At 40.9% G+C, this 25,458-nt stretch overlaps 1 protein-coding gene across 1 annotated transcript; it reads right to left on the minus strand.

Annotated features, from left to right (window-relative positions):
* Positions 1-8,089: 8,089 nt before the first annotated feature.
* On the minus strand, positions 8,090-16,936 carry LOC134080392 (vascular endothelial growth factor C-like). Its single transcript, XM_062536810.1, has 7 exons — positions 16,199-16,936; positions 13,862-14,072; positions 12,223-12,413; positions 11,763-11,896; positions 11,096-11,199; positions 10,247-10,589; positions 8,090-9,794 (listed from the first exon to the last, which is right to left on the minus strand). Exons 1-7 carry the CDS (start codon positions 16,292-16,294, stop codon positions 9,674-9,676), a joined length of 1,200 nt encoding a protein of 399 aa, XP_062392794.1. The 5' UTR covers positions 16,295-16,936; the 3' UTR covers positions 8,090-9,673.
* Positions 16,937-25,458: the final 8,522 nt, after the last annotated feature.

The following is a 25,458-nucleotide window of genomic DNA, read 5'->3' on the forward strand; positions in this document are numbered from 1 at the left end:
TAAACAATGTCTATGTGGCAGGTCATGTTAGACATAATTTTATGCAAGTAGGCTGCGACAGTGAATATTTGAAGTAAGCTACGATATGGATTCACTTAAATTGAGTCTGTGGTGTGAAGTGAATTGCTGGCAATTGAGAGCATGAAACTATCAATACTAAAATGCCACATGGAAGCAAAGCACCCCTCCCAAAGACAAACTTATCGAGTACTTTGAAAGCACTTTGTCTGTCTTACCATGTAGCTCACCATATCTATTGGTTTGGGACGCAACTCTATGAACATGGGTCTCAAAGCCAGACCAGTTAAGAACTTCTGATCTCGCTGATTTGTAAACATCCACATGCACGGTGTCCAAACAGAACGGTTCAAGCCGTGAGTGGTATTTGCAACAACTGTTGTGTAAAATGCAAATGAAGAGTTTGATTCCAAAACGCTATATATCCATTTTTAAAAATATTGAAAAGTCATGTTATTTAATTGTGTATTTCAGTTAATATCAATAAAAATGCAGTTGTTTTGTTTTGATTGAGTAAAGATAAATCAACTAAACATCTGTTCCACTGTAATTACTTGCAAAACAAAATGTAAAAAAAAAAGAAAATTCATTAAAATGGTGGATATAGCGTTTTGGAACCAAACTCTTCAAATACTCCACAACTGAAGGGGGAGCCCAGAAGCAAAAAACAAACAAACAAACAAAAAAGTGAAACTACATGGGATACCTTTAATATCCAAATGTGTGGTTTTGTGCTTTGCTCATTGATGGTCAAAAGCTACGCACTGAACAACTGACCTGGGAACACATACTTTTTACAGTTACTTTTTAATACTCTAATACCTTTGAATACTTTATGAGTTATAAACTTGTACCCACAGGATCATGAACAGAACATTCGGACTATCAAAAAATCATGAAACGGTGTTGATATTATCATTGGATTTGACATGCTTATTGCTGCACTACTCACTTCACACCACTGGGCGGCAGTGTATACGTGTGCAACTCTAGAGGAACCAGAACAGTGGAAGAGTCCCTTGGTAATGACTATAATAGAACAGTAACAGTCGAATAATGTACACATAGGACTGGTAATTGCTTAAAGAATACCAAATCTGTTTGATGATATACTGTAATTGAATGAGTACTACCTGAATCTACCTACCTGATGTACTGTACCCATGTTTCTAGACTCTGGAGTGGAATCCTGAATCCAGAGGGCAGAACCGGCGCAGACAGAGGCATCTCTACATGGCTCTGGGTACAAGGTAGTCTAGGGGCCGATAAAGAACACATCATTTCCACAGAGCAGGCTGAAGGTCATTTAGTTTAGAAGGTACAAGAGTTTGTCCATGGACATCTGTTTTACGGGATCATGATTCAGTGCCGTGTCACTTCTACAGTATTACATTATGTCGGGGAACTACTCTCATTTTTTTTACCATTCACTGCAAATCCTCCGTGGAGGTCCCAGTTATTTATTATTAAAAAAAAAAAAAGAATTCTGAGTAGTTTCAGTTCTGTTTGTTGTAATATCAACAGTAGAGCGTCACAGAACAGTTGTGTTTGGTTCCAGTGTTTGGACATCTCATTGGTGATCTGTGATTCATTCAGCATAAGCTTTCGACACAGATGAGCATTTTCTTTGCTGTAAAATGCTGCCTCGGGGTTGTAGGCCACTCCCAAGCCTGGCCAACAAACTGTCACCGGGAATGTGTGTGTTTGATATAGTCCATATCCATAAAAAGGCTTTCAAGTTTTGCAGGCAATTCTTTTTTTTGCAAGTGTCTGCAATGAAAGGAATTAGGTTATAGGCATGTACCAGCAATAAAAAAAATCTGATGTTTGTCCAAGGAGGAAAACTACATAAATTTCTCTGGCTGAACATAACATAGATGAGAGTTGCTGAACTATGCTGACTCATAATTAAGTATTTATGGTTGGTTATGACATAGTGCCAAAAGAAACAGAGATATTGCTATGAAGTCCTTAAGCCTTGCCCTTTAACAGAATGTTGAAGAAAGAATGATACTTCCCATTATTTAAACAAAACAAGAACAAGAATTGTAAACACTATCTTCTAATCATTTGATTTGAGCCCAGCTTTATGGATAAGGCCAGAGCAAGATGTAACTAGTTTTGAGGAGTATTCATGACAACTGGATAGCATCCCAGAATGCAGCGGTGACCTCCGTAATGTGAGCAGGAATGCTGGGAAACACGGAGAAGATCCTAATCTTTCTTTCTCACTAACTGTATCAAAGATTTTTTTTTAGAACATCAACCAGCTGCTGATATTTATTTCTTGTCTGTCATGCCTGTTGCTGAAGATTATTTCACTGGCGTGTTGGCATGGCTTAGGCTCTTCCTCATCATGTGTCCTTTATGTTCCCATTAGGTGCCCTTGGCAACGTGACTACACAGTTCACACCCGATTTTGTCACACCCAGCTTTGCGTAATGCTGAGGATCGTCTATCTGGTAAAAGTACAGTATTTGTCTATTTTTAATATGTCTGTATGTATTTAATTAACTAATTTACTGTCTACTGTACCATTTACATGTCCTATTAAGTATATATATAATGTAACATGTTTGTACAACTGTACACAACTTCACATTTGGGTTGGCATTGCTTGTTAGGGGATTTTTGAACATCCTTGAGACAGTGCTCTGTGTAAATCTGATTTGTTGTCCAGAAAAATTGTTTCTCAATCCACCTCCACACTGATATGATCGAATGCCCCTGAAACCAAGCTGTTTTGTTTCATAAACCACTGAAATCATGCACATTGACTGCCAACACCAAAACCCTTGCAGTTAGCATTGTTGCATTGAGCAATGTCAAAAGCCACTCACTGGCAGTTCCTCTTGAAACACAATGAAACCCACTTCCATCCTGAGGGCTTCAGACGCGGGGGAGATGACGCAACACTTTCCTAGTCTTGTGTACTCAGGCCTTAACACAACAGACATAACCAAACTTCCACACACTGTGAAACAAATGTGCACAGTTCAAGACACTGCTGTTCAGAGTGACTGGGATAGTTTTCCTACTGTATATTGGAATTGATTATCCTCTTTCTATAGGGTTATGAACACAGTAAAGTTTAAGGGATAACTGTGAAATGAAAATTCCTTGACCATCCTTAATATAAACATTATTACAAAAACAACCAAATGTTTGGGATTCGAAGTAAGACCAAAACAGAGAAATGCAAGAGACTGGGTGATCATCTAAATACAATGAAAAGAATTTGCCTCTGTGGTTTTGCCGATCTCATGGCGTATGGCAAGCAAGCAGGTACATGCCCGTGATGGGAAAAGAGGTTTAGCTGTATTTATGCATGCGACGTCATTCCAGACCATGGTATTACGATCACGGTTCTCATTTCTGAATGGCTGAATCTCCTTAGCTGTTCATGGCATGTTGTTGTGTTACAGAGGTCGATAACCTCCTCCAGACACCTTTTTTTTTCTCTTGGAACGGTTTCAGAGCTTCCTGGTATGTCCCAAAATGGTGCACAATGTTTTCATTCCAGACAATACACTTGCGTGACAGATTCCAACTCCTCTGCCTGTGAGAATCAAGCTTTTTTCATGGCCTATATATTCTAAAATGTGTAGTTCTGTTGAATGTATTTCAAAATTGCATAAGTAGGGCATATTTCCAAAGACATTTATTACAACGGAACTGACACATTGGACTATTAAATGGAACAGACTAAAATGTTCACCTCACTTTGCATGACTGGGCTTTGATTACACCATGAAATGACTCAATATGGGCCCAGTCTCCGCAAGCTAGTCATTTGTCATGAAGTAGTCAGTGTAATGTCACCATAGTTTGGGACATCACATCAGTACAGCCTTAATAACCTCAAGATGTGGGAAGGTATGAGACACTTAATTGTTCCCTTTATTTGACAATATAAGAAAATAGTCACATTGGTCAAGACATTTTTTTTTCTTCTTTCCAGCAGGATTGAATTTAGCAGACGTTTGACCTTATATAACTGTAACTCCAGTCACCAGTGTTCTAAATCATATACTTTCCCCAAAACTTCTTTTATTCACTTGTGCCTAGACTTTATGTGAGTTCATTTTATTCAAATTAGCTGACCTTTTTGCATGCGATACTGTGCCACCGCCTGTCATCGGAAAAGCCTGAACAGACAAACACAATTTAGCTTTAGAGTGGATGTCTCTTTGAAGCTCACTCATATAGGAGTACATGCCTGTTAACAGGGAGGAGGAGACTTACAGAGAGACATAGGAATGCAGTAATTATGCTAGATAAAAATAAAAATGTCTCCTCTCACACACTGGAGGAGAGTAATCCACAAAAGCTTGGCCAGATTTATGACACAAGGATATGATTTGACAGTGGGCCTCTACTGTATGTTGACCTGACGGTAGCTACTGTCGTCAAAGAGAAAGAGAAGTGGACAGCTGCACTACATCAAAATTAGTCTTCTATGGCAGAAATACGAACAGTTGCTGACAGACGTGTCTCAGGGTTTCTGACCCAGTTGTATCCTTAAACTATTGTAGAATTGATATCTATGCTCTTTGACGTCAATATTCAACGCTAAGGCTGTATCCAGTTAATAAAATAAAAAAAAACGCCTGAAAGGGTCATGATCCACCCTGCAACATGACATGTTCTGGGTGTGCATGGTCAATGTTACAGATTCATTTCCAATATCGTGAGTCAGTGTAGCGCCAAAATGAGTTTGAAGCTGTTATTTTTGAAGTAAAATAAATGCATTGTGTTGCTTTAACAGTTACTGTAGGAACAAGCACGGTCGGTCATGTTATTACTGATAATATTTTAGCTGTGATGATCCATATCCAGGCTTCACCATAAGGTTCATGCCAGTGACCTGATCAAAGCCATAATGTTATCCTTCATAGCTTATAGCCTCATTTTTTCCATGACGTTGTACAAGAGATGTTATCACAGTCTTAATGTTACTCTTGATAAAACTCGTCAATGTATTATTACCAAAAAAGTGGTCATAGTAAAGTTGCCAACTCTCCTGCTGACTGAAGTCACAGAAAGCATAGAATCGACAACTCTCAGCTCCCTGATAACAGATCATTTGTCAGTGACAAAGCAGTCAAAAGAAGTAGCTACATGCTCTGACGACTTGCTTGATAAAACACCAGTTCTGAAGACAGTGAAATTATCCATTTAGTTACTCATAAATGAGATGCTTCATTCACAAATGGAGTTTTCCAAGACTATCAGCCTTGTTATATGGTCTCATGTCTGAAAGAACAATATTCAGACCAGTGTGTGGGTTTAGCCAACTGCTTGTGTTCATAAAAATGCTTGTGTGGGTAAATAGGTTTAACAAATGGATTGCAATTACAGAGATAAAGCCAGGCTTGTGTTTTCACCTGGTTGAAGGAAAACAATGGGAAATATCTATTCCAAGAGAGATAATATTTTGATAGGTGAAATTTGGAAGGCCAAGAAGCTCTTTACCTTGCTCTTATGTTTTGGTATGATTATTTTCTGCATCCAGAAAGGATTCCTGTTCTGCCATTTCATGCAGAAAATTACATTTTGCTTTCTCAGGCTGGCGTGGATAACTGATGTCCTTCTGGCTGCTTCCACTTGGCCTTCTCCAGGGGTTGTCGGCAGTCCTCCAGTATTCTTTTTGTCTCTCTCTTAGTTTGAGGATTGGCTTTAGTTACCGTCAGGTCTACTAACTACATGCAAGTCTTCTGTCAAATAATTTCCTCATGCCATTGCACAGATTACACAATTAAACATTAGACAATTTGACAGAATTTTGCACCGTTGCTGCACTTGATGCCACCGTTATTCTTTCACAAATATAGAACCTTTGAAAGAAGTGTCATAACTGCTAAATCTTATATCTAGGTCAGCTGAGTTGTTGCATCTCAACCTTATGTACATTTGCTTTGATGACAGCTGCCCAGAAACATATTCATCAGGTGAGGCCTTTAAAAGGATCACTTTGCCCAAGTGGTTTCAGCATGTGTGCTTCCTCCATGTGAAGTCCATCATGTTTGAACAGGTGGGGAAGGAAATTGCCCTCCTAGCTGACAGGATATCGGCAATTCTACTCAGTCTTGGTCTGTTTGATTGTGCAGGAACATTTCAATCCAAAAAGCAGTTTAGGCGTAGCTTACCACTGATGTTGTGCCGAGGTTAAAGGGAGAAACCATTTTCAATCAGGCTAAGCCTCCAGACTGGAATGCACCACGCTTCTGCAGACTTGCAGGCACGCTCACAAAGCCACTTTTGTTTCGTGCTATTCCTGTTCCTATGGCCCTACATCCATCCCCCTGTGATGGCGAGCTTCATGCAGGGAGCTGAAACCTGAACTGCAGCTATAAGGAGCTTTTCCTCTAGCCATGGGATTCAGGACCAATCAGTGCTTTTATGGATATCTGTATAAAATGTACACATTCATTTACACCATTGAGAATGCACACTTCACACAACATTATACATGTGAATACAATGCCAATGCAAATGGCTGCATGAGCAATATTTACATTGTAGTAAAGTGGCAGTTAAGGTTAAAAGTTATGTTAAGTATGAATGAAATGTGTTAAGAGACATAATTCTAGTTACTTATTTGCTATTAATTTACCATTCCTGCTTGTTTTCACTGCTTTATGAATGTAAGGATACAACAGCACAGTTTCTAAGTATTGAATTGAATAGCCTCCTATTTCGGGCAGATTCAAGCTTGTCTGGAAAATGCTGCTTTAGAAGCATGAAATTAGCTTGGATGTCATAACAAAAGCTTTGAATTGTCATAAATTGCATATTGGGATGCTGCAGGAAAGAGATGAGATAATTATAGGAATCGTGTGTTTATAGAACGTGCGACTGAGAGTCTTTATTGTGGGTTCCTGTGACTTTTTATACCATTTTACCTACCTGGATATATATTAAAAAAAAAATGCATTGCTGTGTTAAGAAACCTGTAGGGTGTTGAGAGGGCATGTTTGAACAAAGATTTTGCTGTTATGCTTTGACTTATTCAGAACATTTATATTTCAATCAATAGATGTCTTAAAGTAACACTATGTAACAATTTCCCCTTGCTTTCAAATCGTTTTGATGGTACACTGACTCATAATGGGCAGAGTGGCGTCTCTTGTCATTGGCACTCCGGAACACCTCCCGTTGCACCATAGAACTTTGATCTAGAGAATGCACTTTTTTTTTTACAAACTAGGTACCTCTTTAACCTAATTATTTGACATGCAGGCAGTGCAATAGACTTTCATGAAACCTTGCATGTTGAAAAATTATGCTAAATGATAAAAGTTATGCTTATGTTGAAAAGTGATTACCTATTCTCACACAATGGAGTGTTAAACATCGGCACACAACTGTGAAAAGTTGATCCTCAGACCATAACGAACCAATTTACCCAAGCAGGGGATGTTAGAGAGGTCAAATCGGAGTAATTTCCCTCCTGGATTGATTGGGAATCAAAAAACAACACTTTAATAATTTTTTTATTTCTGCAGCTGAAGCTTGCCATAGTTTATGTGATGATAGAGTTAAGGAGGTCTATAAAACTAATAAGCATATGCTGTTATCAGGTTCAGATAGTATTCTTTTCAAGTATTACTGACAACATTAGTTCCAGTTATGAACATGAGCATCAATATATTTGTACAACCCTTTCAGAAAAGTTGAGGAATAATGCTCCTCAACGTGAAATTGCATTGGACTTTGGGATCTGATTGTGAAAGATAAGATAAAATACCAAAAAGACCAAAGAGAAGAGTTTTTTTATTTATCTTTTTACTCATCTTTACCAGGGTGTCAATGTGGACATTTGATATGGAAAAAAATTAAGAAGTCAGCAGTTGTGCTGTATGTCATTGAGAGTGCAGAAATGTGGAGTGTCTTGGGTCTGTATACTAACATTCAATGCATCTTTGTGGTCTTCTTCAATGACTGATACTATTGGTTAGCACAACTATACTCTTTGATTATGATCCACATGATAGCAGTGTTCTGAAAAATAAAATGAAATTATCCGCAAAACTACCTTATATAAGTAATGGAGCAGTTCTGAATATGATTAAATATTAATCTGTTTATTTAGGTTCAGGTATTACAAAAATAAATCTGTGCATCTGTAGAAATTATCTGAAAAGAAAAAGATGTTGTTGATAAAAAGGTAAGCTTAATTTATTACACATAAAAAAATCAGTCCTTTTTTATGTTGAGATATTACATGTAAAATGTAGACGAATACACAACCGTGTCGATTCTTTTGGAGTACAGTGGAAAGCTATACTGTACACACCAACCTTTTGATAGTGGTCACAGCCAAAACCAAAGCAAGCAAAGGTTTCACCTCTCCCTTCAATTGACCTCAATAAATTTTGTGTATTATCTAGAACACATATGTTCCGAATGAGGAATCTGAGACACAATTCGAAGACGCGTTCCTCACAGAGGGAGGGTGTGTTTCCTTCCCCCAGTGCCTCAGCGATTCAACACTGCTCTGAGAACACAGTGCGCGCCTTATGGCACAGCAGCAGCTCCGCACGTCTGCTTTCCCATACACATGCCGACCTGCTGTTCGCCTGCTCTCTACCTTTTCCCATGACCAGATACACCCTTTGAGAGGAAAAGCTGGAGGAGCAGAGGGCCAAACAAACCCAATCATGACCGCCGGCGCTCCACAGACGAGCCCATCTCCACAGCAACACATCAATCAGGGACACATTTGGAGTTACACCCAGGCCTGACCAGAGCACATTTTGAGCGCATTATGGCGCGATGTTATTGAATTTTCCCATGGCTTTCTCCTCTTCAAACACTCTGCCTGGGCGGTTGCTCTCTAATGACATCAACACAATGCCATCCAGTGAGGGTCTGCTGCTGTGCAGACTGGGCTGGCTCTGCCCACAGCCCAGAAAACAGCTGATGCTAAACTAATAATACGCTGTCTGTCTTATGCGCTCTTGACGTTAATGTGAATCATATCCTGTTACAGCCCACACTGATTGTTTGGTTCTCCGCCTTAATTAAATTAAATACACGTGATAAATGTTCATTTAAAACAAGTCCTCATTACACACAAGCATGTTTCATTCGCTGGAGTAGTGTTTACTGTAGTGGTTATGATTTATCTGTTATGTCACCAGCTCACTGAACATTTATCAACATCTTATAATTTATAGACATAATATGCTTCAGCCCTCTTCCCCACTGGCCACAGATTACAAACAAGATGCAAGACTGTTGGTTATGAAACCACCTGAAAGGACTCCCCATCAATAAATAATGTTTTTGCTAATGCAATAAAGTTCGGTTAATTTCTTTCTTTACATATGGAAACAGCAGCATTCATAAATTCAGTTCCTTCAAGTTCAACAAAGGGTACCAGTTGATAAATACATTTCAGAATGAGCAGCTTGGGGAAGTTTTTGCTCCATGGCTGTTTACGTAACAATTCAGTATATTTCAATTCAGTCCAGTTCAGTGCTCCCATTTGCTCAGGCAAACTCCCTTGGTAGGATTCTTGCACATCCCGTAATGGCGTTCACTGGCTTGAGTCTGTCAAGGCGGTGAAGAATGTCTCTTGACTGAGTCTCCACAAAGTGTCTAATCCTCTCCATTCATGGTGTAGGGCTCACAACAGCTGGCCATCTTACTATGTAAATTCCTTTTCGCTTGACCTCATAAAGTTGGGCAAGCACTGGCAGACGAAATGACTGTAGTAGGAGCCGGTCAGGCACTTCTTGTGGGGATCTTTGCATGGCAGCCGATAACAGCTTCATAGAAAGGGAGACACAGAGGCAGCTGTTAGTGTAACCCACAGACACAGGCAGGCAGAGAGAGAGAGCTTATGTATCTGAGGTTATAAGGTTATCGATGTGGGTTGCGAATGGGCGGTTCAGTGGTTAGCCAATGGCCGCCTGGAAAAAGAAAATCATCTGGCTTTAGCAGAAAGTGTGTCTCCTCTGGGAGGCATTTGTGGGGGGAAACAGTAAATCTCCCGAGTCACGTCAATATCATAATTCAGTACACAGTGGAGCAGAAAAGACATGACAGACACACACAACACACAGACATGAAATGTTATCAACAATGTCCCTCTCTGTGATTGTACTTGTGATTGTACTTGTGTAGTGCGTAGTGATGTAGTCTTTCTGAAGTCTCTTTTATTTGCGGTGTGGTGATGCCGTAAAACACTCTGTGGACTACTCCAGCCGTGCAGACTCACCTGCAGTTGTCGGCTTTGAACCTTTTGCCCTGCAGCATGCAGGTCTGCTCGCTCTCCTTGCACTGGCAGAGGCACGTCTCGGGGTCCAGCGGCTGGCTGGCGGGGCACTGGACCTGGCAGGAGCAGCCGCAGCGCTCAGGGTCCCAGCGCCGGTTGGGTGGGCAGGAGGGCGTCTCGGGGCCCGGCGGGAGCTCGCACGCGCACTCGCAGGCGTCCTCGTCCAGCCGCCACCCAGGGCCGCAGCTGGCGGCGGTCAGCCCGTTCTGGCACACGCAGTCGCAGCTCTCCTCGTCCAGCCGTTTATTTGGCCCGCACAGCTCCAGCAGGGCGGAGTCCCCAGGCTCTATTCCAGATGGACAAAATGAGAGAATGACATTATTCTTATTTTATTTATTTTTTTGGCGTTTTTTCTTTCCCTTTCTCTCTTCTCTTTCTGCACTAAGTTACGCCTCACATGTGTGAGTAGCTTGTGCGGCAGAGAGGAGGCTTGGCTGTCCTCGCCCTGGCTGGAACGAGTTGCTGTGGCGTTTCGTGCTAAGCACAACAGTGTATGTGGGTGTGTGTGTGTATGTGTGTGTCTGTGTGTGTGTGTGTGTGTGTATGTGTGTGTGTGTGTGTGTGTGTGTGTGTGTGTGTGTGTGTGTGTGTGTGTGTGTGTGTGTGTGTGTGTATGTGTGTGTGTGTGTGTGTGTGTGTTTGTGTGTGTGTCTGTGTGTGTGTCTGTGTGTGTGTCTGTGTGTGTCTGTGTCTGTGTCTGTGTCTGTGTCTGTGTCTGTGTCTGTGTCTGTGTGTGTGTGTGTGTGTGTGTGTGTGTGTGTGTGTGTGTGTGTGCAACGGCAGTTCACTCACCCAGCTCTTGTTCTGACAAGGACAGTAGATCCGCTGGAACACACTTGCAGCCCAGCTCGTCCCACACAAAGCCAGCGCTGCAGGCCTCGTCCGGCTGGGGACACCTGGGAGGAAGGACGAGGGGGGAGTTGTGAGAAAGGGTCAAGAGAGATCGCGACCTCACTAAGCCAAAACATGCCACGGAGCGTTCCTCCAGTGGGGGGGGGGGGGTTGGGGGGGCAGCAGGTGGTTCCAGTCCACAGCTGGAGAGCAGTGGAGACATTGCCCCCCCCCTACACCCCACCCCACCCTGGCTCACAGCCCACTCTCAGCGGTCTGAAGCCTGAAGCCTGCCAGTGAGTGAGTGAGCTGGCCCAGGGTGTTTGGGGCTGGGAGGCAGAAGGAGATTCTGGGCCTCTGCTCAATGATTCTTCCCCGAAATAACATTTATCAAACCCCCCTTCACACACACACACACACACACACACACACACACACATAAACACAAACATGAGACGCACCATATCCATTCACCACAGGAACAGACTTTCAGTTTTTCCTCGGCGTTATGTAAGCATCTGGCATTTCCTACCAGGTACAGTATCTTCAGCTTGACCCTGCACACTGCTTTCATTGTGCAATGCATTTACACATTGATCTGTGTACACAGAGGTGGGGGGAGACTCACAGTGTTGGCTGCTCATCAAGAGACCTCCTGATGATTGAGTGTCTCGGCCTCTTTGGCAGACATTCACAGGAGGTGTGGTTCACTACGGGCACCATGACCACGGTCCGCTCCGCCGTCAGGGTCAACTCCATGAGCTGTGACAAGAAAAACACGGGCGGAAGACGAGAATAAATGGAGGGACGATGACAGGAATCGACTTGCTGAACACCAAACATCAAACAAAAACGTCTGGTCAAAAGGTTCATTTACAGTCGTGAGGCAAACAAGTGACATCATATAACCTCATAGATGTAAATATTAGCATAAAATACTAATTCTGTGTGGTATACACCGCAAACATTCTTAGTCAATGCACTACAGTACAGTATTTAAGCCTCTGTGCGTCACAAGGGTATTGTGAAAGATGAATGCTCAGTGTCATACTGTACAGTATGTGTGTGCTGCATTCTTGCTCTCTTACTGTTTTGTTTACCAGTGAGTAACTGGTGTTGGTGCAGTGGTAGGCCTCACTGGGGCAACACCCTCCGCATCGATGGACGGCCACGCACCGGGGAAGGTAAAACCGACTGGTGCTGTCCGGAAATTCCTTAGACACTTCCAGGCACACCTCTCGTGGACGGCATATTGTTCGCTGGATCTCCTCCAAAAGGACTAAGTAAATTAAGGAAGTTGCATAATGTCCTGTTAGAATTTCCCAGTGGTTTGGTCATTTTTGAGTTTCTTATTGAAGCCTAGGCCTATTAAATTCCATGGGCTCTGCAGGGTTTTATATGTTTCACAAAGGAGACCATTGTTGACCATTACCACCTACAACACTGGAGTTAGATTTGCCTACAAGATACATTAAAACCTACACCCAGTTGTTAAAACTTTGCTTAACAATTTAGCTTCTTTGAAAGACCCACCGGCACCAGTTGTCCTTCCCTCACCTCACATGACCCTCTACTACATGCTGCTACTTTTCAAATGCTCCATTACAGTCATTGTTCCTAGAGGTACATTCCTGCAATGGGATTGAGCTGCTGCCAGAGGCTAACTTGCTAACAAAAAAAGGCTAAAAGTCAATGGGTGCTAACATTAGTCACCTGAGGCATTGCGCAATGTGATTTACACCTCGCAAAGAAAGCATACAGCTACCTATATCAGGTAGTGACAGGAGAATTCAAAACCCACATGGGAAACTAAAAATGCAAATTCATTCTGGAACCTGATACACAAATAAAGCTGCGCCTCATGCTCTCTTTCCCTGCATACTTTCCCTCTACCCATGCGCTTCAGTCTATCTGACTGAAGACGGTGTAATTAAGAAGCTGTTGAGTGATTAGCCAAACACTGCCACTGATGAGTTCATGCTTGCCGGCCAGAAGAGGCTGGCAGCCAAGCAGGTAAGAGGGACAGGATTGACAAGAAGCCCTGCTCTAGTTTACAGTAAGAGACTTTAGTGCACCATATTGCAAGGTATTCCGGCATAGTGTTTTGTACAGTAAATTGATTCAGATCTGTGCCTGAATAAGGCAGCCCTGATAAGGCAATCAGCAGCACTTACTGGTTCATGGACCACTGCCTGCCACCACCACACACATTTTTGTGGAAGTCATTTTATGAGCGCTGGGAATTCCATCCCGCTGGCTGGACTGTGCTAAACATTCACATGAAGCTCCCTTCTTAGATGTGCCATGCTGCAGGATGTCTCAGTGCTGCTTTGCTTGCATATCTCAAGCTATTAAAGTCACTGAATTCGATTCAGGACTTGCCAAATGCAAGGTAATGTTGTTTAAACAAATGCCCGATTTTGTGAATCTGATCATTTGTATCTGTCTGGAGGCAACCTTCAGGAAGTGTTGGTTAAACAAGATCATTTTTAAAAGCCTGTAGTTCAAACAAAAGAGAGCATGGTGCTTTTATTGGCCCTGGGTTTTAAAAGAAAAGCTTACAATCCTACTACCCATGCTTCCAAATATTCCATTCAAAGTTACATCTCACTTCACTAGAATATAATAGATCTAAAATAAGATAGATTTAAATCCAAGCTGACTTGATGTTACAGTGTTTTCGGAGATGTACTGTATCTGAGGCTGAGGGACATTTTAAAATCTAACCGTCAAAGGTGCCATCGTCCTTGAACAGCGCCAGTTGTCGGGGCGCCCTCCACATGTCTTCATCTGTGTATTGGGGAGATTCTGTGGGCTCCGATCTCCTCTGCAAGCAGCGCTGCATCAAACTGTATGCTGGATACAGAACCTCTATCAACTCATCCAAGCTGGATACCCCAAGTGTTAAGTCCTCAACTGTAGTACTAGTAACTGTAGGCTGTATGGTAAGGGAAGAAACGGTCATTGTTAGATTAACAATAATGATTATACGTGGAGAAAAAACATCAACGACATCATATACATCGATACAACCCCACACAAACATGCATATGGAATCAACATACTGTATGCAGTTATTTCCAATAGGCCTATAATTCTATGCACTATACATACTCACATTAGTACCAGCAGTATGCATATCCATTTGCACATCAAAGTACATGTCACTAAATCACTCAAACATATGTTCAGAAACATAGTCAAACTTCAGGTAGCGCTTTAAGTAAGGGAACAAATATTAACCATTAAACATACAGTACGTGTATCAGTGCTCAACGAGGTCTGTATTAGGCATCCTTGCACATTTATTAGGTTTTTATTGAGACATTTCTTATTCATACTCAATAGGTAATTTACTCTTGGTAAACTCTTAAATGAACAGCTCAATCTTGATCAGCACTCTAGACTCCTAATTTGCTGTCTGAATAAGTGACTTATAATGACAGAATAGTAACGACACAATGTATTAGACGGCTATAACGTTTCTATTTTGATCCATACTATGTCAGTAACCTCAGAATAAAACAACTAATTGCTTGTTACAAGATACTATCCATCCATCCGTCCTACTATCCATGCCTCCAAACTATCCATCACCTATTTTGTAAGAATAAGAAATTGCTAAATGAAGACCTAATAAATGTGCAATGACATTTAATACAGACCTTATTGAGCACTATAGATGCATATGAATTAATGGCTAACATATGTTCCCTGAATTAAAGAGTTCACAAACTTTATGTTATGTTATGATTGACTACGCTGATATGACATCCGATAGGCTTTCCCATAGTACAGTAAAGGTACTCTAAGTTTGTCAAAGAACATTTTGACAGTTTGGCAAAGCCCCCATCTTGGGAGGCTGCTGTTCTGTCAAAAGGACTGGACATTACTATATACAGTACAGTGTTCCTGAAAACCTCTGTTCTCATTTTCTGGTCCTATGGTCACGAGGTAACTTTATAGCCAAGGTGGACATTCTGGCAGCATATCAATGGAAGTGCAGTTGAGACAAAGTGCTCTGTCTGGACCATAAGAAAAAACAATGCACAGGGAGCTCATGTTTTTCCACTGGGTTCAGCCAAGTTCTTCTCAGAGATAAGAAGCCAGGTTGTCCCCCTTTGTTATGATGGCCTGAACGGCCTGGTGTATGCTATTATACAGACTCTGGACCCCAGCCAGTGTTGATACTGTAGGCAATGTCTTTCATAGCGGTCTGATTCACACTGGTCCGGCTGTTTTATGTAACGAGCGGATTGGTTGATCTAACATTTCGCTAAGTCCTTCTTGGATCGCGTAACATGATGTCATGCCTTTGGACCGGAATGAAATGGCTTATCTGCCACCTGCCACCTGCTGTGACCGCAGCGTGTCTGTGTGCGGGACTCATCCAATGGAAACATGGCCTTTGCCAAAGGGTTTTTGGGTTGTTCCCCAGAAGCACCAATCCAGACATCCAGAGGTACACTTGAGGATTACAGGAAGATAGTCAACTGACTGCTGATTGGTCCGTGCAGCCAGCCTCTTTACAACTATAATTCATGCCCCGTGGGTTAAAGGCATCATATCACAAAGATGTGAAATGTGAAAATATGGATCATATTGACAGAATAGATGGAATCCATGAGATCATATTTTTTGTTTACACATCTGCGATGACACTGAGGTCATACATGTTATTGTTGACCCAAAGTAGTAACTGCCATCGGTAGCATTCCTGACTCTGTATACTCACTACTCTGACATTGTTTATAGGAATAATGTAAACAATCACAGTGTATCTACTTGCGCACACAATCTTCAAACTAGGTGTACAAGCATGTGAATCCTGACTTAACTGAGCAAGAACATTTCTTGGAGTGCCAGTCCAACCTGTCTGAGAGTTTCGCAAATGTTATTGCATATTTTAGTAAAGTGTTATGAGTTTGGGAAGAGATCTCATTCACATTTGTACTCACCTAACAGTTGCAACGTATCTAGTTAAATTGATAGTGACAATTAACACCAACAGACATAATTCAACTGTTTTGAAAAGCTTGTCCTGTTCTCACGTCATGTTCTTACCTCTGTTTCTTCCCTGCCTGGATAGTAATCCACATATTCATATCCACAGACACAGGTAATGCTGAGAATCCTTAGGAACAGAACGAGCATCCACATAGTGTGTCCGTGATGGGAGGGAGAAAAGGAAGGGAAAGATAAGGATCTGCCGATGCCCCCGGAGATCGCACTGGAACTATCTCATCCCGGTACTCCAGTCTTCCCGCTCCCAAGTGCGGCACATTCCTCTCCAGGCTGAAGTCAGTCCACTGTGTGGTGCCTCCCAGCCTTGCATTCTTCCTGTGAAGCGTTCACTCTCTCTGCCTATCTCTCTCTCTCTCTCTCTCTCTCTCTCTCGCTCTCTCACTCTCTCACGCTCACTCTCTCTCTCTCTTTCCCTCACTGTTTCTCTCTGATCTCAGTCACTGCGTGCAATGAACCACATCTACTTCCTCCAAAAAAGTATCTTGCTCCTCAATGACTACCAAGGTAAAGAGTGCGGTGAGGGAAATTTCCAGCATGAACTGATTTTTTCAGGCAGTTGTCGTGAGTCATGAGAAACCCCGGGTGCGTTCTCAAGTGCCCTGGAGGCAGAGAGTAAACAGGACAGACAGACAGACAGACAGACAGACAGACAGACAGACCACCGTGTTGCATGCGTCCAGTCTGAGCGGGGGCTGCGTGCGAATCCCGGTCACTCTGGGGCTGGCGGAGAGGAGAGCAGGAGAGTTGCGAACAGAGCTGATTCGCTTCAGACTGGACTGATCCTTCCCTTTCGCTCCTTTTCTCTCTGTTGCTCTCTTTCTCTTTTTCTCTCGCTCACTGCCAGCTTTTGGGAGGAGCGGCCACTGGCTTCTTGGAACGTTTGGTGTGATGTGTGTGTGTGTGTGTGTGCGTGCGAATGTGTATACATGTATGAGTGTGTTTCTTTGTGTTTGTGTGTGTGTGTGTGTGTGTACATTATAGAGTAGGAGGGTGGGTGTATGTTTATCTGTGTGTGTATTTGTGTGTCTCTGTGTGTGTGTGTGTGTGTGTGTGTGTGTGTGTGTGTGTGTGTGTGTGTGTCTGTGTGTCTGTGTGTCTGTGTGTCTGTGTGTCTGTGTGTCTGTGTGTGTGTGTGGGAACGTGTCTTCACATCTGTGTCTGGCTTAAAGTAATTAGGAGAGGTGATGGGTAGGGTGGCTGGTTTGGCTGAAGAACATGTAAATCACTCTCTCTCTCTCTCTCTCTCTCTCTCTCTCTCTCTCTCTCACTCTCTCTTCTCTCTCTAACTGACAGACACCCCCCTCCCACACTCACCCACCCACCCATTTCCTCTTGAACATGTTGGGGCTGTTCATGGCCTCTCTGCTGATCCACCGCTTCTCTTCTCTTCTCTCTCCCCACTCATCAGCGTGGCCCTCTCCAGTCTCCACTCCGGGTGGTCTGCTGTGGAGGTGACGTGGAGGACCTGCTGCTGCTGCTGCTGCTGCCGATGCCGGTGCTGGGATTGAGCGCAATAAAAAAGCGGCGCATACCTGAGCGAATGACCTCCCCGAGGGCTGGTGTGCTGCCGTGGCCCCCTCCACGTCCTCAACCTCCCCTTGACCCTTTCGCTGCCGGCGCGGCCCAATTTGGCATTCATCTGAAGTGTCAAACTCGAAATCACGTGCTCCTGATGGTCTTATCTTCGGCGGTCTTGTTCTCTGTGTGTTGCCTGGGGCAGTGATTGTGGGGGAGGTGTGTGTGTGTGTGTGTGTGTGTGTGTGTGTGGGTGGGTGAGTGGGGGTCTGTGGTGGTAATGAATGAGTTGAGGGTGTCGTGTTTGAAGCGGGCTCTAGTGGTTCAGCTCCAGGTGGGGCAGTAAAAATGTAGTCAGGTGTCTCAGGAGAGGGGAAGGGAAATCATGGAGGTATGATGAATGTGAAAGGAAACATATTTTACATTAAAAAGGATAGAAAAAGATTTATCATCTTGAATGAAAGTGGTGTGTGTGTGGGAGGGGTGTGTGTGTGTGTTAGGGTGTGTGTGTGTGTGTGTGTGTGTGTGTGTGTGTGTGTGTGTGTGTGTGTGTGTGTGTGTGTGTGTGTGTGTGTGTGTGTGTGTGTCTGTGTGGGAGAGAGAGAGATCACAGGCCACAACCTCACATGCACTCATGCAACTCAAACTTGTCAGCACAGTCTTCAATCAGCCTCCTCCCTTTTCTCTGGATTAGTCCCAGATTTAGTGGCCCTGAAGCCATAATGTAATGACAGTTCATTTCTGCCAAACTCTCATTGTTCACAACATCTCCCAAATGTCTCTCAACGATGGTGAAAGTGACAGCATTAACTTGATTATGCATTTGTTTATGCCCATACCCATTACCTTAATTAAGATGCCAATTTCACAGCACGGAAAGTCAAATTAAAGACATCTCAAAGGAACACATTTTCATTCCTGTTCACATTTAAAGTTATAATCCCAAGTTTATGTAGAAATGTACTGTATCAGAAGTCTCAGGATGACTGGAGAATTAACTCCAACTCTTGGAGCTCAGAGGAATGTGGAATTCCACCATCAATTTACAAAAAAACAGATCGCCTTTCAGCCATGCATGCAGCCATGTTTCCTTTTTCATCCTTTATACAGACTGATTCAAGATAAGGTGGTGAGTTACAACACGTCGTTTTTCTGTTTCATTTGCCCCGAACTAGAGTTTCCTGCAGAAATACCACTGTGCACAGTAGCGTGTCTCGTCAGTGAATCACTGAAATAACAGAGAAATCTGTCCAGATGCAGTAAATCTGCTAAAATGGAGACGTGCCCATGCATGCCTTTAAGTTATGAGGAACTAGATCCTGTGTCGAAGAAAATTGTTTGTTGGGGGGTTGACGGGGGTGGACGGGGTGGAGATGGAGCCCTGATGAAAAGGTGAAGGTTGCCACTATACACCACATAGGCCCGCAGCCTTGTCCGTGTGGTGACACTGATCCTCAAGAGTTACGCAGAATTCCATTTTGGGTGAATTTCAGTATATTCGGGTTCCAACCACACAGCCCATATTAAGCTCAGATGTTTCGCCATCTTTTCAATCATAATCATATATTGAAGTTTGCAACACACATTCACCGTCAGCAAGTCAGGAATCAGACACGCAGACATTCGTTTGGCCAGGAGGAAATGACACACTAAACCATCCTGACAGCCAGGGATTTTTCCCCTCTTTGACTTGAAAGGCAGGCAACTACAAGACAGTAACGCTATTTTTTCCACTCGCGTATAGACCATGCCCTCCAGGTCCAGCTTTGACTGCATGGCATTAGTCTAATATTAACCCACATACCTGTTAGTTTAGCTGTCATAAAGACTAACATAAACATGTCTGTTATAATGACAGCAATCAGACAACTATCACTGGCACAATATGAAAGTTGCATTTTTCCTTGAGGTGACTTTATGATTGCACTATATACAGTTTAGTTCCCATCAGCCATGGTGTCAGTACTGTTGTGGTGTGATGTGGTGCGCACAATACTTGATCATCTCTGAGCCACAACATGCAACTTACTGCGGTGTGATTTTTGCCCTGTTTTCAACAAAATCACACAGTAATAATGGATAGTGTGATGAGTTGAGATGTCTCTCTCTCTTATTCTCCCTTTCCTATCTCTCTCAAATTTCAATTCAAGTGAGCTTTATTAGCATGAACATCAGCTACAGTATTAATCAATTACCAATGTTTCATTACATACAAGACAATTATGTTGAGAAGTGAAATCACACATAAAACAACTCTCTCTCCTTCTCTCTCTTTATGTATGTGTGTTAGTGTGTGTGTGTGTGTGTGTGTGTGTGTGTGTGTGTGTGTGTGTGTGTGTGTGTGTGTGTGTGTGTGTGTGTGTGTATTCAGTCATTTGGAGTCCAATAGTGCCACCTGGTGTGAGCTTCTTATGCCACTGAGAGTGCTGAATGTCAATAACCTACTGTAAGGTTCTTTGTCAATTAAGTCTAAGGTGTTGTTATTTGTTCACTTTTCTTGTACTTCTGAGTGCAGCAAAGATGAGCTTATTCCTTTAGATGGCAGATGTAAGCTTTCCATCAGCCACCACAGGCATCAGCATAACAATGTCATTAGAAAGAATAGCATCACTGTACCAAACTCTGCTGTATTATAGGACTTCTGTGTCTTCTGAATGACCAACTTGTTTTATACTGTATATGTTAGTCTGTGCATATTTGTTAAACTTGTAGTTCATGTTGATACTTCATGTTTTCTTGTTCTTCTAAATGGGCCAAACTGACAAGTGACATATGTGTCTTGTGGTCTACAAGGTGCGCCTGTCCATTTCTGGGTAAAAAGCGTTTGAAAGATTGCACAACAGATGGTTTCAAAAGAGAAGTAGCTGTTGATGCAATGTCTGACTTTTTTTTTTGATGGCATCTCCTAGAAATGTTACTTCCTGCTAATAAAAATAAAATGCCTTTTCTGCTGTTCCTGTCAGAATTTGAAATAAATCTGTGACATAAATTGCAAGAGTTGTTGTTTTCGTCCAGTTGCGCAACTTATTTGTCTTGGTTATTGCATGAATGTGAAATTATCCACAAGAATGAAAATGAAAAATAATGGTTACAAGCACTCGGCTCTCGACTTTTAGTTACATTTTTGACAGATCAAGTTGGATACAGCAGCTTGGATCCGGAAACGAACTAACTGGATCGTCTGCCACCTTATTCACACAAAATATCCCTATGATGTGCAAACAGGTTTCGAGAGAAAGCTTTCAAATTGTTTTATACATTTATGTGATTATTCAGACTCATCTTGATGCTGCCAAAAACAAAGAATTGTCAATATAACGTTGACATACAACATTGTTGTTGCAGGTATAGGACCATTTTCGTTGGTTTATTGGGTAATTTGGAGACCCTTTTAATAGAAAATGCGTACTGAGTGCATTGAAAATGTACAAAAAAGAATGCCAAATGGTTATACATGTATAAGTCCTTAATCAGTATATAACATTGATAGACCCTTTAATGGTTTATTAACATAACTCCAAAGCAAAAAATGTATGTCAAAAATATACATTTTTTAATTATGTAAATATTTTTTATAGATATTACATGTTACATATTCTATTTATTTTATTAAGAAATAAGTTGCTCTAAATTCAAATATACTGTTGGCAAGAACCTACACAGTGTGACTTCAGCTGAGCATGACCTTGCATTGTGATAAAGAAGAAAGAAGAACACGCTTTGAACTTGTATGTATATTCACTTGGTGTTGGTCATGATAAAGTCCTATGCAGCAATTTTGTTGCAAGTTCAAGAAATGCACTTTTCATCCATCTCACAGGGCCATAGGGACAATTCAAATATACAAGTTTCGGTCCTTTATTTGTTTAATACAAAACTCTTTGTTTTGAGTCTCATTTTTTCTCACTTTGCAACAAACTCCCAGAGTTGTGTTATTTCACTATTGTCTTGGTCTAGCTACAGTAGCCTACTATATGCAGTAAGGGTGATTCGCACGTATAACTGCCCTTAATCATTAGCCCTTCAGTATTACTGTAGCTCCTGTTAGCATTCAATTGGCATATTGATACTGAATGGACTCCATATAAGAGGTGGCTCTTAGAAGTCTTCAGCAAAGAGATTTTTTAAAAAAAGCTTTCATTGCTCAAAATCTCAAATATCTTTGAGGGTACAAGCAGTTTTGTGTGTGGATACAAATACTTTATGCATAAAAGTATCAATGGGTCATTGTTTTGTCACAAAAGTGGGATTTCTCCCAGCTGTCTTGGCTCTTGGAACCAAACCCACCTCTTCTTGCATATTCTTCCCATGCCCTCTGACCCTCTCCCTCCAATACGTCACGCCTAACAAGTGGCCATGTACTGTAGTGAATGATCCTACCACATTTAACTCTATTACTTACAGAAACATACCAATGGTCCCTTAGGTGTTATTCCAATGTGCCTTGTCAAATCAATTATGAAATTGTTCCACCATTTTGTATGTCATATGTGTCATGTCATTCTATGTCATAGTTGAACTGTAAATAGGTTTAGTGTCATGCAATGAGTTGCATATTTCATCAGTATTCGCCTCTTTTCCTGTTCACCATCAACTATTTCTTTACACAGTTATGAAATATAATGACAAATAATGTATGCTACTGCACTGTGCTGTATACACAGGGCACTGACTGGGAAATATTATTGTGCCATTTTCTTATCAATGCATTGATATAAATTACTTAAATTAACTGATAAGAATTTCTGCAAATGGGTGGTTGACATGACATGGCCTTTTTTTGGTCCAGAGTGTCAAACTGAAGTAAAGAAATGTCTAATCTGCAAATAAATGTGGTTATATTGTTCAGAAAAACCTGCTTTATATGAACATATGGACCATTCATGCCAGTCATATTTAAAATGTTCAGCCAAACCAGGAATAGCTCATAAGGCGTGACTGTCCCGAGCCCATTTCATAAAGTTTGATTTTGAATAAAAAAAAATCGAATTAATATATTTTCCCATTACTTAAATACAATGAATACTAAAGATGTCTACTTGTAAGTCTGTAGTGTTTAAAGTCCAGGCATAATATTTTTGCCATAAACAAAATCATATGGTGTGACCCTAAATTATGTTTTTTAAATGTGCAATAGTGTGGAGACCTTTAGGGATAGGGGTTCCTTCCTCATTCAGGAAGTATAATAACTTCTCAGAAGGACATTGAAAGTTTACGTGTTGAGTTATCTCTCATATTTCTTTCAATAAATCAAGTATTTCCAGCACTCCTATCTCAGTTCCACTTTTTGCTGTCTTTTGGTGTGACCCATTTTTCAGGAAAATTTCAAAAGTAAAAGTAAGTAAGTTTTTTGGTCAAAATTACCTTTACATCTATGTTACCATGTTAAAGTGAGCATATGATTTTGGTAACATGTAGCCTCAAGACTCATTGTTCTGCTAAGTGCATGAAACCTCATATGGAGTGACCCCATATCATATGGTGTGATGGGGTTTTGCTGTCACACCATATGATTTATTTGTCACACTACATGATATAATCTGTATTTTCCTACATAAATAATGTTTTTTTCAAACATATGTTTAATTAATAGTTTAGTGTTATACATATTTTAACATATTTAACATTTTGTTAACATTTATTATTTAATATGTGGCACCTATTCCCCAAGTCTATACAATATCTGGTGGAATTCTGTTTTACAAAGTTCTGAGTTTTTAACAGTGATCCTTTATGTGATATATTTGTCTTAAACTGTGATTTATTGTTTGTGAAATGCATATATTCACATTTTTGCATTAACAGATTGTTATTTGGTGTAATTTATCATATGGTGTGACACCATATCATTTGGTGTGACATCAAGAAACATCAAGAAATTATGAAAATAAAAAGGCTTTCGGAGTCTAAATCATGCAAATCTGAATGTAACAGATAGGAAATAGGGTCAGCAAACATTGTATGCATTTCATTTCTTTTGTATCAAGATATGTCCAAATGAATATGAAGTTTATTGAAAGATTAGGGACAAATGCCTTACTTTGTGTATTGATGAATAAATATACTGTAAAATATAATACATTTCCACAAGGAAATGCTAGATCTTGATGAAGTAAAGATAGAAGATTATGATACACTGACTCACATACAAAATATATACCCCATCATAGTTTTACACACAATAACTTTCATGTCACACCATATGATAATTTTAGTCACTAACACAAGACATTAGTGAATAAATATGAATTCCAATACAAATTCTAAAAGATCATACATATTTTGGGAATGGGAGAGTCAGTACAACATAACTAAGTGATTTCCATGCATAATATCTGATTTTTTTTTCAAAAACTTTTTTTCGGCCTAAAACGTCAACCACCCAAATGTACTCAAGCAGGTCTTTGAAAGGATCGCATTTCAGCAAATATACAATATCTTCTCTGGAAAAAATAGTTGCTGACTGACTTTCAAATGACTTGACGGTCATATTCAAATTTGCAGTGGTCTCTTAATTTTGAATATGACCGTCAATTCATTCAAATGTCACTCAGCAACCTTAGGATGACATCAGAAAAATGTGCAGTGGTCTCTTAATTCTTGCCAGAGCTGTATCAATTTTTATTAAACATTAATTGGTTTGTTTCTTCATTTGTTTTGCAGAAGTGTATTGTCTCTGAATGTCAAAAAACGCACTTAATTAAGGAACTTGTACTTTATAGACAGGCATTTCCCTAGTAAAGCCATTTCCCACTCCTACTTCAGTGTACAAAAATTAACCTTAGATGCAAATTGCTTTGAGGAGGACTTTTTGTCACAGAGCTTTTGTCATGCAGTAATCCAAAATGTGAATTTTTGCTATGGGATTGTTTACTTTTCTATTGTAAAGGTATTTTGTATTATGACCTAGGCCTACTGTAGGCTATTGATGCTTAACCTGCGCTGGCATTTAAAAGCTGAACAATTCAATAAACACAAATGCATTTTCTGATCTCACAATAAAAAAGAGTGTTTAATATGATGTTTAACTTCAAGAGGTAAAAATATGCATGAAATTAAGTTTACAAAAACATAAACAATACGATTATATAGGCTACAGAAAATGTGCGGATACATAATGGTGCAATGGCTGTCTATATTACAGCGAACAAATGTGAATTATTTCTGTATTCTGGAGTAGTAGCACATTGGAATGGGAAATGTATATAGCTAGAAAGGCCACATTGGACATTTGTGTGTAGCCAATATAGGCTACAGTATATATAAGTTAGCACCAGTAAAATCAAACACAAAACAGGCTACATTCAGTACAAACTAAGGTCAACTTTTTAATGAATGGCTCGTTTCCACTGATCAGTACGGTACGGTACAGTTAGCTAACCGTAACTGAGACCTAATGTTTCTAGTCTGTTTTGTTACTATCAGCTAATATTAGCTAGCCAAAATGGCAGAAGTGAACACATACTGTATGTGTAATACTTATGAAAGCTGTTGTCTCATTATATTAACAAAATATAACATGGAAGCATTCATTGACATAAACAAGTTTATGTGTTACTAAATTGTTTAAAGAACTTGTTTTAATACTCGGTTGGCTAGCCGAAGCAAATCGCTAGCAGCAAGGCAACATCACTGAAACCACTGAACTGTACCAGGTCAGGGTGTACCGTACCAAACTGTATCATATCATACCAAAGTGAACCATACCACCCGGTGGAAACGAGACATGAGACCAAATTCGACTGAAAAAAAAACAAAAAACAAACAAAAAAATGTGTGTGTGT

Source organism: Sardina pilchardus, chromosome 5 (genome assembly GCF_963854185.1).
Source record: "Sardina pilchardus chromosome 5, fSarPil1.1, whole genome shotgun sequence".
NCBI classification, from domain to species: domain Eukaryota; kingdom Metazoa; phylum Chordata; class Actinopteri; order Clupeiformes; family Clupeidae; genus Sardina; species Sardina pilchardus.

Excerpts from the sequence above, each read along its gene's own strand:
- LOC134080392 (XM_062536810.1), bottom strand. The coding sequence starts at position 16,294 with ATGTGGATGCTCGTTCTGTTCCTAAGGATTCTCAGCATTACCTGTGTC. Across the intron at positions 10,590-11,095 it reads CTTGTCAGAACAAGAGCTGG|AGCCTGGGGACTCCGCCCTG; the intron begins GTGAGTGAACTG and ends CATCTGGAATAG. Across the intron at positions 9,795-10,246 it reads TTCAAAGCCGACAACTGCAG|CTGTTATCGGCTGCCATGCA; the intron begins GTGAGTCTGCAC and ends CTTTCTATGAAG.